General features: G+C 48.2%; 1 protein-coding gene across 4 annotated transcripts in view; it reads right to left on the reverse strand.

The window, feature by feature from the left end:
• LOC126544970 (heterogeneous nuclear ribonucleoprotein U-like protein 1) overlaps positions 1-14,436 on the reverse strand; it is a 29,233-nt gene extending 14,797 nt beyond the window's left edge. For 3 of the 4 annotated variants that reach the window (XM_050192552.3, XM_050192551.3, XM_050192553.3), the window contains exons 1-8: positions 14,120-14,436; positions 8,165-8,280; positions 7,446-7,647; positions 5,644-5,698; positions 3,699-3,775; positions 2,632-2,771; positions 2,162-2,261; positions 1,176-1,288 (exon numbers count right to left, since the gene is read on the reverse strand). In XM_050192552.3, the coding sequence (XP_050048509.1) occupies positions 1,176-1,288; positions 2,162-2,261; positions 2,632-2,771; positions 3,699-3,775; positions 5,644-5,698; positions 7,446-7,647; positions 8,165-8,280; positions 14,120-14,267 (951 nt within the window). In that variant the 5' untranslated portion in view covers positions 14,268-14,436. Of the gene's footprint in view, positions 1-1,175; positions 1,289-2,161; positions 2,262-2,631; positions 2,772-3,698; positions 3,776-5,643; positions 5,699-7,445; positions 7,648-8,164; positions 8,281-13,404; positions 13,550-14,119 lie in introns of those variants that run through there. The other variant, XM_050192555.3, reaches the window with a different exon arrangement.
• Positions 14,437-14,581: the final 145 nt, after the last annotated feature.

The following is a 14,581-nucleotide window of genomic DNA, read 5'->3' on the forward strand; positions in this document are numbered from 1 at the left end:
CATAGCAGACGGTCCGGCCAGCCACAGCACGTGCCAAAACATCAAAAAGTTCTGCTCCCACGAAAGCACCTTCCGTGTCGCGACTTCAGGACACATACCTCAACTGGGAAACAAAACCTAATCCGATTGGAATCTGGTGCCGTACTGAATCACTAAAAACATTTGGCACTCTGCACAGCTATCCAACGAGATGGCATTACGAAAGCCCAACTTCAAAAGCCTACCACAAAACAAAACAAACCATGCCCCTGACAAACTTCATGCAAACCGTGCCCCTGACAACAACCATTAATAGGAGTAAAAGGCTGTAGAATACCGTACCTTCCAAAGTATAACTCGCACCTCTTTGCAAGACACTCACCTTGCCCCCCTCACTTTGAGACTTTCTCAGAAAAAATTCATATCCAAGACACCACTTGTGTAAGACGCACTCATTTGAACTTGGTCAGCACTATGGAATGTGGTCACATTCACTTGTACAGTCATCGCAAAATATCTTTACAAAACCAGAATGGCACAGCTGTCAGTACAAAGCAAAGCTCAAGGAACAATTTTTGCTTTGCGTGTACACTCAGTCACTCAACACTTATGAGTACCACTGTTAACCAGCGGTGTGGTTCGACCACAAATCAAACTGCACTGGCACCCGAGCTTTCAAGGTTCAGCTTTGCAGCAATGCAGCCACGCAATGACAGCTGCAAACCCACAGCCCTTTGTACTTGGCAGTTATGTAAATTTTGATGCCGATTCTGGCCACGATAATAAGGCAACGTAAACCTGCAAGCCACATAACTTCAAAATTCGAATAATTCCGCTAACTTGACACTGAGGGACAGAGGAACAGCACGTCTTTTCAGGTGCACACACGCCTTTGATTCAAGATTATCTTTACAGTGTCTTTACACTGTTTTTTACATCAGCGACTTTTTAAGTGACATTGGCGTTGCCAATTTCGCCTGCTTCAGGAACTTGTCTGAATAAACCTGCTCAAAGCAACTGCCGCTCTTGCATCTTCTTCGCGAAACTTGATACGGCGTGCACAAAATCATAAATAGAGCTGAAATTTATACACAGTACAGGTAATTCAGGAGTCTGGAGGTGTGCAATTTCCCAAACGTGCAAATGCTTTTCTGCAAGGCCCACCCGATGCTTAGCCAGGAAGTAAATCAACTCACTGCCATGGCCAGAATGACGTCCCCTTCCGCAAAGGGTTCCCCATAGTCCTTGAACTTGCAGTCCACTGAGATTTTGCCTGTACCGCCGTAGCCGTACGACAGTGGTTCCTCACCTGCAGGAAGGGAGGGGTGTTTTCTTTACACACCTGCAACACAGCACTCCTAAACACTACCACGGACAAGGCGCAGTGTACTGTGCCACATGAAGGCGTAATGTGCGCATAAAACCCATGCAAACCCATTTTCATAACAGGGCACTCAACAAATTTCTAACTGGTTCACACCAGGTTCCAATATCCTGACCAGCCAGCCAGCTTTTCGACACGTCATCCGATATATTGTGTGGTTCGGCATGCGTGTACTGAATAGGAGAGGCCAAGTTAAATGCAATGTCACCAAGAATTGACTTTCCAAGTCATTTAGTATACAGTAGAACCCCGCTGTTACATTCCTCACTGCTGCTCGGACGCGCGCGCTCCGCAGCAATACTAAACAATCGTTAGCACGTTAACATGATTATGCCAAAGAGGGCAAAATTTCCCGCGGATATTCCTTCAGCAATGCTGCGTTCCAGGCTATTGAGAAACGTGTGGCGATTTCTGGCGAGCGAAAGAAACGGCAAGCCACCATTCTAGACTAAGTCCTAAGCGCACTCTGTGGAAATAAATTGTCTATAGTTGAAGCTGCACTTTTTTCATTCATTTTCGGAGCTTTCCTCACTGTTGCGTTTCCCCGGCTGTTACGGTTTTTTTCCTCGGTCCGGTGAAAAACGTATGGACGGGGTTACACTGTATTGCCTTGAACACACTTTTTCTTTTCCTTACACGGCTGAACAGCATCTTCGTCTTATAACGAAGTACACAAGTTCACAAATCAAGTACACCATACGTAGTGCGCTGAGAATGCTGAAAGCCGATGAGTTACCCTCGCATCCGCGAGGGTCACCCCAGCAGCACCGGGGGCACAGCAGCGTTGCCGGCACTTACCCAGCTGCATAGATGCGTCTTCGACGGAGAAGCCGACTCGAGCGACATTCGGCGTGGGCTCGTCCGAGGGCAAATGCGAGACATCCAGGTACTTTGTGATCTGTTTGAAAACGAAAGCAAAGGCACTGTCATGACACCATCACAATGCACAGAATAGCATATTGCCACATGCGAACTTTTTTTAGCCAGTATTCGTTCCATCAGATTATCAAGGTTACCAAGCTGTCGCTCAGCACAAAACATGGCCCTACACCCTTCGAAATTCGTTCAAGACTTGTTCAGACTATGCATGAATTGGGAATCGCTTTGACTGCAGTGACTGCACGGGTGCCGCAGCATAGCCTGCTAAAAGCCTGCACGCACACGAGAGCGACGGTGAATGCCATCATTTCACCAGGTTACATGCTACAAGGCGTACAGCCGCCAACCCGGCACACTTTCAACGGCAGAGGCGAACGGGATTGACTCGCCTTTGTCTCGAAGCAGATCTTGCCCTTGTTGACACCGTAGCTGGCCCTTGCCCCGGCCCACATGAGGCCGAAGCCATGCTGACTCAGGGACTCCGCCTCGTACCGGCTCTTGTCTATGCTCAGGTTCAAGTCAGAGTTGTCTGCACAGAGAAGTAACGTGCCACAGTTGACAACAAAATTTGTTCATGGCTAAAAAAGATGAGCATGCAAATGAGCCGGGACAAGAGGAACAACTCGACAGATGCTCCATGGGCAGAGCACCTGTCCAGTTACTAGCTCAGCCGTCCCGTTTACTCTACCTTTTGGTTTCGTGTCGAACTACATTGGTACCAGACCTGAAAGTACCACACTATATTTTTTTTTAACTCAATTCTGCAGTCGGGTGTAGCTGTAGGGAGTAGCATACAGATGGCTCAAAAATGCAGCAAGGTTTCACCAAGAAACTTCTGAATGCAACTGCTGTATCAATCCTATGCAAACAACAAGCTAGGACACTTCTATACAACACACACTCGCATTGTACAGCAGCATACTGCAGCTTTCCAGTTCCCTAGTTCATTGCAGAAGACGCAATTTTTGTATCCCCTGTAAGGAGATCATGCAGCATAACAAAATCGAGCCAAAACCATCAAAGGACGAGTGTCAAGAACCAGGCAACAGCTTCCCAGTAATATCTGCCGAGGTTCGCTGCTGTGAACACACTGGATAGCTCTACTGCTCAATGTTACAAAGTGTTTGGGTACGCAGCTACTGTTATACGATCAGCTTCAGCTACAACAGCTACAGCTTGCAGCTATGGCTATACCATCAGACATGCTGTGGCCAGCGTTAAAACGTAAAGTATTGCCTGTTCGGCAAAGTGTTTTCTTATAGATCCCGCATTCACGGGCCCCTGCTTCAGCACAGGTACGCTGCGTGCGGTGTATATGCGACGCCAATTTTACTTTGCTTGAAGTAGGCTCGAAGGGGGGCTGGAAAACAACACTGACACCATCGCTGGAGTGGCCACACAATTGCAATCATAATAAAGAGAGAACACAGGTGGATGGCAGGAACAGAACACTTACACGTATCGAGCGTGACCAATGTCAGGTCGAAGGTGTCCTCCGGAAATTCCTCAACTTTCACTTGTGGAGACCTTGCCCTGCGTCAAGAAACGGCTCTCATTTCAGCATACGAAGGGTGCCAAGAGAAAAAAAAAACGCACAGTCGAGGACAATCAATTTGCGCAAAACAAAGCACTACAGTGAAGCCTCGTTAGTACCAACACCAGATCAACTAACTTTTAGACTAATGAGGTTCTTCAATTTCTGTGTCATGCTAACAACGCCTCAGTATTGTTATTGTTTCAGAGTAGCAATTTGTGGCCGTCTCCTGAAACTCGTTACACCGAGGTTTCACTGTATTGTGATCAAATGAGGCCCAAAGGGAAAAATTCATATTGGCAGATCAAAGTCAACACTACTCAAATGAGGCAGGCAGCGTACCTTTTGGTTAGAAACCCCTAATGTGCCACACAGGGTTTTCCTATCGATGCTGCCCCTTTTATATTCAAGTTGTCTCATTCAAATTTCATTTGTCCACAACCGTACACAAAAACAAAGCTTCAATCACACTCAAGGAAATAATCATGGCTACTAACCCCATCGCTCAGAAACAAACAGCATGCATGTAGTCCAAAATATAGACTGCGAGAGCCATCAGCTCAGTGCCACTTCTACAACACAAGAGTTCAGCCAGCACAAAACTGAGCTTATCACGAGGTTATCACCCATGCATTGTTGCTTCAGCCGTCCATACCTGGTCCCTAGGAGCCTACAATGGCCACTAAAGATAAAGGTATGCTTATCCACAGTACCCCCCCACCCCCCATTCCCTGCACAACTGATTCATCAGACCGCATTGCATTCAGTGGCAACCTAACTTTAGAAGGGACGACTTAATTCAAGGGGCACTGGAACACTCATTGAGCACGGCAAGAAGAGAGACCTGCTCTGCAGATAGCACGGTTTTGAACATGCAAGCTAACAATTAACTTGCTATGCAATTTTAAACAATCTGCACAGAGCACATAGAGGCTGACAACACATTCTCAGATCAGCGACATTGCTGTCACCGATTTTGACTGCTTCAGGAAGTTATACTGAATAAAACTTTTGTTTGGGCTAGTTGGTTCATACCTGAAAACCTTGACGAGCAGCGCAAAAAGCATCGACAAAGAAGAGACAAGTACATAGAACAGGCGCAAACTTCCAACTGTTACTCCAGAAGCCGCGTACAGACAATTATAAATGCTCAACATCAAGAAGCGCCAGAAGTTTCCACAGAGTATCGCTTTTACCGTTAATAAGTTTGCAACTAAATTGTCAAAGCACTGAGACCATTCAAATTGCACTTGTCCGATTTAAAACCTGCAAAGTAAGCAAAGCAAAACTGGCAAGGGTGGACAGAAATGCCGATTAACAGACCCTCTAACTAAAATTGACAGATAGCAAAATGGAGAGGGGGAGGGGGGCATTTAGATATTCATTGCATGAACTGTAGGTGTAAACCAATGTTCGAAAGCACTTTAAAAAAAATAACTGCAGATAGGCTGGAAAGGCAAGTGTATGAGGCTTATCGCGTTGCCAGGTGCACAAGAAGATGCATTTGCATGGCTTCAGTGTCCTTGACGAAGAAGGAACTTTGTTTCCTGGGTGGAAACGAGAAACACTGATAGTGGTCTATGTGCTTTACATTCGAGCACTTCGTATTAAAAATACCACCCATGCAAGTGTGCTGCGGCAGTATTTTATGCGATTTAAGTGAGCAGAAAATTCATTTAGGCAATGTTTGGATTTTGTTAGCATTACACAGATTGGTAATACAGGGATTAACGTTCCCACAAATTTTATTAATGTGGGATTGCAGTTTAGGGGTATGGAATGCATTTATCATATGGGCATTCGCAGGGGCTTACATCATCATGGGGTTAGACTGTATTGCATGCATGACCACAAGCGCACCACTTGCCTATTCCTCTGTGGGCTGGGCGACCTCTTTCGTTTGCCTTGCTGGACGGCGTTATCTGCGCAGAAGGAACCAAGGAAAGCCATGAGGAACTGGGCAAGGTGACTTGCCCGATGGTAAGGAATGATCCCACGTAACTTTAAACTATGGTGACTGCCATACTATATACCCCAGACAAGTGGGCACTTCTTTACATTTTCGTTCAAAGACACAACTGCATAAAAAAATGTGCAACTTGTGCACAAGCTTGAGGGATGCGAACTTTAAGGAGAGCTTTAAGGACAGCTGCTCATCCACCATTATTTGGATTCAATGCTGTCCTAGCAAGGCTGCCTTATTTGCCAGTAGCTTCGTCAGAATCAGGAGGCCCAATGTGGCCATAAAAGTTCAACAGCGGCAGGTCGGGTTGGGATTAAGTCAACTTGTGTGTTTTGGCACAGCAGATTCAAACTGAAAAGCAGCAGTGCGGCAATTTTGTCTAAACTGTCTAAAATGCCGTTCATAGAACCCCGGGCTTTCACCGAGCCCAGATTGGGAAATGTGGCGAATTGAGAAATGTTGGTACACATCTGAAGAGGCAGTAGCGCAAAAAAAGACACAGGCAGAGACAAGACAACAAGGACAAGCGCCCGTGCTCTTCGTGGTTGTCTTGTCTCCATCTGTGCCTTTGTTGCGCAGCCACCTCTTACTGGCACACAGGAAATTATGACTGATTTCTTGACGATCTATCAATCTGACTCGGCTCAATATTTTCCATTAAGGCTCAATCACACCGGCGACTTGAGGAGGTCGTATGACCATTTGCAACTGGCAACCAAAAAGCGACTGAGGGCGACTAATGCTCACACCAGCAAGCCCGGCCGAGCGCAACCTGCAAGTCACAATCCCGGAGATTATCGTTTTCAGCGAGAACTCTAAAGATCTACGCAGGTCACGCTCACTATGCTGGTTTCACGTTCGGGCAACAGCCATGGATTGTGATTAAGGCAAAGAGGAAGACGTCACTTTGCTGATGTGCTCTGCCGTGGTGTCAGCTTTGGCAGCACAGAAGCCTCTGAAGAAAAAGCGACGCTAGTCAGTGTGCCCATACCTACTTTCGCAATGAAGGACCAGCCATGCAAGCCGCCTCCTGCTCGAACTCTGCGCACATGACGAGGAGTATTATCAAGAGCAAGTTGTAATTTTTAGTTTGCATTGCGTGGGAAACAATGCAACACTTTCGCGCTTTCTTTTAACTGCTGTTCACCTTCCTGCGAATGCTATCACTTACATTCGACTTATTGATGGAACTGCTGCGCCCCAGCATTCAGAGCCAAGACACCAATTGCATTCCTGTAGTTTGCTACGGTGGCATGGACTTAGTGTTTGATGCGGCGCAGGAGGACACCGGATGAAAACACATGTTGGACGTGCCACTGATTCATTTCGCAGTTTTGCGACCACGGTCGCACGGATGAAAAATCGAGCAGCAAGTGACTAGCCCAAAGTAGTCGCTTTTCGAGAAAAGCGACCATTTGCAACAGCCTTGGTAGCACGACCGCTGTCAGTCGCCGGTGTGAACGAGCCTTTAGTCTCCCTAATAAAAATGCAAGAACGTCTGCAGCCACAAGCGCGCAGATTACACAAATCCATGTACCAGCGCATCATTCACATGGTAGCTCAGCAATGGCAGTGCCAGTTTCCCCTAGCAGTTTCTTGTAGGAAACTACGAATACTGCCACAGTCTGATTTTGCCACCTCTTCAGCTAGCACTGGAACAGACACCTCCCCCTCCAAGGACGAAATGCAACCACAAAGTTGCTCACCCCTGCTGGCATCGCCTCCACCCAGCTCCTCCTTGACTTGTTGCTCGCCATTCACTTGCACAGAGGCGGCGTCGGCCGCGGCAGCATCCGTGTCGACAGGCTCCTGTTTCACCTGGACTGGTGCTGTGTCCCCTTCCTCCTCCATGGCTGGGGCGCCGTCTTCCTCTTCCTCCAGCTGCTCTTCCTCTTTCACTTCCTCCTCCTTGAAACAAGCCGAGTAAGAAGCACAATGCATCTCACAATTGCACAGTACTCAAGTACCTATGTATTGTGCACTTTTGACTCACAAGCTCAAATACATGCACCGCTTCATTATTGGCTGCACACATTACGAGAAAAGAAAGCTTTTTTCTGTCACTGCTGATAAAGTGCAGCAGGTCGGTTGTTTCGTGAAACATAACAGTGCCTCAGGAGAACTGCTTCTTGGCGTAGTTGGTGCTTGACGAGACATATTTGCCGCAAAGAGGACACACACAGAAAGGAGAACACTGAGAACAACGCACGCAGCCGCCGAATATCGTCAGGCAGCACCCCCGACAGTTGTCAGTGCCAGCCACGTTCTCGTCAATCTGCCTTCCTTTTTGTGTGCGCCCTCTTGGAGCCAAATTCTCTTTGCCAGTAGCAACAAGCAGGGCATTGACGTCAAATAGAAAACCATTGAGCATGCAGAGGGTACCCCTGACAGTATTCGGTCTCGAGCCATCAAGCACTAGACTTACCTGCTTGGACGAGTCGTCGTCTTGATTGCACCCGTCGTCACCACTGCCACCCTGGTTGGTGGCCGAACTCTGCGACTCGTCCCCTTCGTCAGTGCTTGTTATGGTAGCACCTGGTCCTGAGAAGACACGAAATTGTGAAGAGAAGCTACTCTGTGCAGCTAGACAGAGCCCCAGAAACACTCTCACTAGGCAGGGTATAACTACAAATGATGGATGCACAGCAGCACAGTCAACATAGGAAATGCAGCAACTCCAATCAACCACAAAGCAAACAAATGCAGACTGCACACTGGGAATCAGCTTCAAGGCTAACTGCAAATGACATGTCACATACGCTAAATTGGTTATAAGTGTGTAGCACATACTACTGAAGCGACCCTGGCAAAGCTGCAGTGCTGGTAATTGTCTAATTTCCCAATTAACAGCCCTTAAAGTAACACCAAGGCGGATGATTAATGCACGTGGTAATGGTGAGCAAATACAACGCATATCCCAGGCCACAGTCCAAGATTTTCAGCCCACCACAGGCACCACCTAATCTCTGAGGCAAATCCTCAACATTCCAGGTCCCATGTCATTTCTGAAGAGGCTTAATTGTGCCATCTTTTTTTTTTTGAAGTTTCGGTACCAAAGGCACATCTATTTTAGCTAGCTCTACGTGAGGCATACACTCCTATTTTAAAGGTCAAATTTTGCACGGATGCTTTTCTCTATCTGCAGTGGTGGGAATGGTCAAGAGAACTTTGGAGCAGGTTTTGCAGCAGTTAACAATGATGATTCTCAAGGATAACGAGCCTGACACTATTCATGCATGCCAAAAATGGTTTCAGAGTACAAGCATACATCATGGCAAATACTTTCCAGTAAGATACCCCGCGTATGAGACCTCTAATGAAAAAATTACAACCATCACGGGCACGAACCAAGCTGATTTGCATCCTCGAAACATAAAATACCGTCCATCTCCAGCAGCAAAGCAAGCCACTCAAAGGTACAAAATACTGAAGGCCATAGTCACGTGATATGCTGGATGACCATTCAATCAGTTTTATTTTCGGGCCGAAAGTCGTCTACCTAGTAAAATGGCTAAGCTACAAATCCACTGCGTGACGAGCATACAGAGATAAACACGACCCAACAAAGGAGCTAATAGCACCAAAGGGTGTAAATTTCAGCATGCAGAGTGTGTGTTGTTGGTTGAGAAACACCTCCCCCACCAAGGCTATGCCACCAATGGGAAGTACGAATGCAGGAAATGCCAACGCGGAACAGACTAGCAATATTAAATATTAAACATCAAATAGCAATAGTCTACTGTCAGCAAGTTCTTACAAAAAAGAACACTGTGGTAGTGCCAATATCAACCCACTCCTAAGTGTACTACGAGTACAGTCGATGTTTCTGCAAGCTTGACGCACAGTGAAAGCATCAATGTAGCCAAATTTCATCCAGAAACTGAAACTGAAAGCACATAGGATGCACTGCTAGACTCATTTCATTTAAAGGGACCCTGAAACGATTTTGACGATTTTCTACAAACGTACCGAGTCGTTAGAGTAGGTTCTCCTACAAACGTACCGAGTCGTTAGAGTAGGTTCTCCTGATCATTAATTGACATATCTAAGTGCTCCGCGTAAAGCGTGTAATTTATTATAAGGTTTTAAATATGCACATCGCTGCCAATCGCAGCACACTGCTCGGCGGAATTTTAGCCGCCCCTACCCATATGACGTCAGTGAGGCGAGCTATCCGATTGGCTGACCAGGGCGCGTGATCAATAATTTTTCCAACTTTATGGTAAACAAATGATGAGTTGGAATGTTAGTTCATTGGTTTTTATAAAAAAGAAAGTAACATAATCAGAATGCAGAACAATTTTTCAGTACACTGAAGCACTCCGGCACACAGCAGGTGTCGTCTACTTGTGTTACAATGTACTCCATTTTGACGAGAGCTCCGCGGTCAGAGTCGGTCTCAGTCTTCTCGCGAGCAATATGATTCGACTTTGTTGCCTTGTGGACTGCAAACGTAGCGACTGGTAATATGTCAAGCTGCGACATCATGTCCCTCTGCAAGGCAGCATACGAGCGAACTGGCTGCGGCGCATCAAACTGCCGCTATCCGATCGGCGCCAGGATTTGCGCCGGAAGATTACTTTACACTTTACACCGGAAGATTACTAACGCAATAGCGTTTCACGAGTCCGGTATTAGGGCAAACGCAAGCGCAAGGGGACAGGGTGTGGCCACTTGACTGTGCCCCAACGGGATGAGCAGAAGCGCAAATGTGAATGGTCTGCACGGTGCAGCCACCTGGTGGCACAAAGCTCAACCATACACAGCAGCAGTAACGAAGTGTATTCTTTGCTGCTGGTGTGTATTTTTCGCAGGAGTGTAATCATCAACACGTTGTTTTTATAAATGTTTAAAATGTTTTACACTTGGTTAGAGCAATATTAGCGCTTTGTGTGGCTGGTTAAGCACTGCGCCAACAAGTGGCTGGAACGTGCAAACCGATCAGGCCGCTCACGTACGTCTACGCTTAAGTTCCTTAATCAGCTTGAGTTTATACCTCCAGTCATTTGCCCAAATGGCCACTTGCCTGTGGCTACCGGAATATTATCTTGGCTTGTAGCGCGAAGCGAACACGTACACAGAAAGGTGCAGACAGGACGACTCGCTTAAGTGTCTATCCTATTGCGTTACCGGAATACCAGACACGTTCGGCACTACGACAGAATGCTCGCAAGGCATGCTGCTTCGATAGCTCTCGCATGAGGTCGACGGCCAAGCGGCTAGCGGAGAGGTTTCGCGCGGGTGGGGTCGAGCTCCAAAACAACCAGAAGTGGACGATGTGACGTCGCATCGTGACGCAGAACCAGTGAAGGTGGAGCTTAGCCCCGATCGCTCGGCGAACGAGTTGAGGAGGAGAAGCATGGCTAGGGAGGAGAGTAACTCCTAATTGCTTGTAGCTCCATTAATATGCAACGCTTCACTTAAATTGTGGTGCGAATGTTGTGCTTAAGCTGTACCCTATGCGTCTACAAAGTTTGCCCAAACCGTTTCAGGGGCCCTTTAATTTGCGCAAAGGTCCCAATCTTACGATTCAATATACTAGTTACACTCAAAACGTAAAAACAGTTTGTTTACTCAAGGTGATTACTAGGGCTCCTTCACAACGACAACTGACAGAAATTGCACTAACAGTTTGGTCGCTTTCTTCAAAAAGCAACCATTTTGGACCAGCCACGGGACCGCCGTTGCAAAACTGCTAAACCAATCAGATGCGCAGGAGCAGGGCCTCTGTACACGCTGGCGCTTATTTTACATTGTGATGGCATAGCGAGAGACACTACAGTGAGGTGACCAGTTGGTCGCACTTGCCGATGTGAACATAGTCTTGAGTGGCGTTTCGTTAGGTTACCAACTCCTCACGTCGCTGGTATGAACGAACCCTTAGTCTCATCTCAGGCCGAGGGCAAAGAATTGGCTACGTTTTGTCAGGATTACCAAGAGAGACCAGAGGTCTTGTTTGGACACTGCTAGAACTACACCGAGCTGTAAAATTGGTTATTTCCATTATGCAGTTGGCACCACAGCATTAGCTCTTGCGATGCACTGTCGACGCGGGATGCCACAAAGGCCTAATTGTTCACCGCACCATAATTTACAACTTCACTCTAATACGGGACGTGATGATGGTGTCAAGAGACGCCGAGCAGACAATGCATTTGTATGGGCGTTCGCCCTTACTACTGGCTAAGGAGAGTGAAACGAACCGCTGAGAAAGTGAATGATGAAGTGAAGCCCCTCCGTCTCATTCATATAAACACAGCTTACGGTTGTTGCATCAGTCCACCAAGTGTGCAGCATCTATTGACAGGATGGCAAGAATATGCCATGAAGGCGACGCATCACGACGGGCATTCGGTGTTCCTATTAGCTAATAAGGGGTCCTGCAGCTTCCACAGCGCTGCAATGAACTACGCAGATAAAAGAGTATAGCGGGCCAGCATAACTGCACATTGGAGACTTTCCTTTAACAGTCCACTGCACTTAACCCAAGCAAGCCTTCTCTCGAAGAGGGTGGCGATTCCTGGTTGGTTTGCCTTTTAAAGGTTCTAGCTCAATGCACCTTTGTTCCAAAGCGTCCGACGTTTGCTAATGAATGGCCCGCGTTTGTCGAAGCTAAACCGCTCGAAATTTGTCGTCTGTTCGGATCTGATCGAGGCTGTATACATGCGGTAGGCCAAACACCTGCAGTGGTAAGCCAGAAGCAAGACGGCACTCTCATCACTGAATATAAAGCTTAAAAGGACACAGCATTTCATAAACCACGATTGCCCGGCGTCTCAGTACCTCACGGAGTGCAAACACGTGTACGGCATCGCTGGCCTGAAATCGTTCCCAGCGCCCTACCAAAAACTGCAACGGCCCTGCCTTCGTTACGTAAGCAAAAGTTTTTTCTAATAAAAATATAAAGAAAAAAAAGGCGTGATTTATCACTGATCTCACAATGAAGAGAATCCCGTTGGGCTCAAGGCCGCAAAGCGAGCGGCGTTAGAACTCCGAAAGTAGAACGAATGCACGTGACAAAAGATGCACGGGGACATTTTCTTCCGACGCGAACGAACCCTTGGCGTGAAACGAAGTTGTCCGCAGCGGGCAGATGCAACTTTCTTTGCCGACCCGCTAAGCGACCGAAAAATGGCGGAAGGCGAGGCTGTGGCTTCGGTGCCGGCGCACCTGCAGCAGGCCTCCCGTGTTCCACGGGATCACGCTGGGCCACATCGCAACTCACTCGCCAGATTCGAACGTCAGAGGCCACGGCAACCATCTTTCGCAATTACGCGAGTTCGGCGACGCAATTCTGGCAGAACTTTTAAAAAAAGAAACTCAATGATCGATAACGCGCCGGCACTAAAACCGAAAGGAAAAAAGCATATAAAAAAAGACCCCCCCTAGAATCGAATTCCCCACGAGTACCTACCTCACCGCTGTACAGTTTGCAACGAGAGCCTGGGGTAACGTTCGCGGCAACCCACAATAGCTATTGTAGCGCGCAGAAATCAAGAGGTGATTTAAATACGCGGCGCTGGCTACACGGTGAGCTAGCGGCGCGCGACCACCGCAAGACGCGATTCTAGAGGCTTCCGGCACCGGCGAACGGCCATGCACAATCAATCCCCGAGGAGGACCGCTCTGAAAGAAAGGCGACCTCTCATCATAAAACCTGCTCACCGCCAACGGTCTCCCAGGGGGGGGTTTGTATCAAACTTCGAACACCGGTGGTGGAACACAAAGGAGCGACTGTGGCAACGAGAAAACGTGAAAGCTACTCGGAACACCCCAAGCGGATGACCACGACGCTGACGCTGCCTAGCCACAATCCAACCGGTAGTCGGCAAAGCGCACGCGCGCGCGCGCTCGGCCACTTCACCCACTCAGGAACACGTTCGACGCAGTAACTCACGGCGAAACAAAAAACAATATCATCGCACCAAGGCCAAAATAATAATACCAAACCGTCGGGTTGGGGAAGCACATAGACTGAACAGCAAGTGCTGAAATTTCGAATTGGCGCTCGCTCCGCGAGAAACCGGCGTGCATGGAAGCGAAGTGTGACGGCGGAGCCAACTTGTAAGCTCGCTTTGTCAATAGCAGCTGCGAGCAACACTGGTTTCGAAAGAGACAAAACTTACCCCGCGCGCTCTCAGAACACAAACGAGAGCATCCATCGCGAAGTAGCGTTCGAAACACGCCAGATATGCGGGTAGCGAAGACCCCCTGCCCGAGTGCTCGAGAGCCCTAGGCTGCTACCTCCACTCGACGGCGAGCTCTAAGCCTAACGAACAGCCGCCGAAGCCGGTGCCATCTCACTATGAATGGACGAAGTACAAGGCGACTGCGACCTCGCGATCAAAGTTCGCCGGGGCGTACTTGACGCCCGACTCACCAGCGTTCCCTCCGGACTCGCTCGAATCGATGGCATCCTGCAGACGTTTAACGAGCACCGCTTTGTTGCCCTTTGTATCTAGGCCTCGCGCTTGGAGCTCTGCCTTCAGTTCGACCACCTTGAGTTTGCCGATGTCCACATCACTCATCGTCGGCGCTCACGGGTCCACGGTGGGCACCACGAGAGGAATAGCACTTCGGCGACGCTCCGCGAGCAAGGGCCGTTTTTTGTGTCGCGTAGCGTTTTTGTTTACGAATGTCGCTTCCCGAGACACACACACGTCTTTTTCAGAAAAAGAAAATGGCGGCCAACGAGGAACCTCGTGATTGCGCCGCGCTTTTTTGAAACGAGCACCCCGATTGGCCGCTCTGCACGCGCCCACCCACGATCAGCCAATCACGGCGCATGTCTCAACAGAAAAACGCAGACGCTACATTTTCTGCTGCGCACGTTTTCTTCAGT

The sequence above is a fragment of the Dermacentor andersoni genome, chromosome 10, assembly GCF_023375885.2.
Source record: "Dermacentor andersoni chromosome 10, qqDerAnde1_hic_scaffold, whole genome shotgun sequence".
NCBI classification, from domain to species: Eukaryota; Metazoa; Arthropoda; class Arachnida; order Ixodida; family Ixodidae; genus Dermacentor; species Dermacentor andersoni.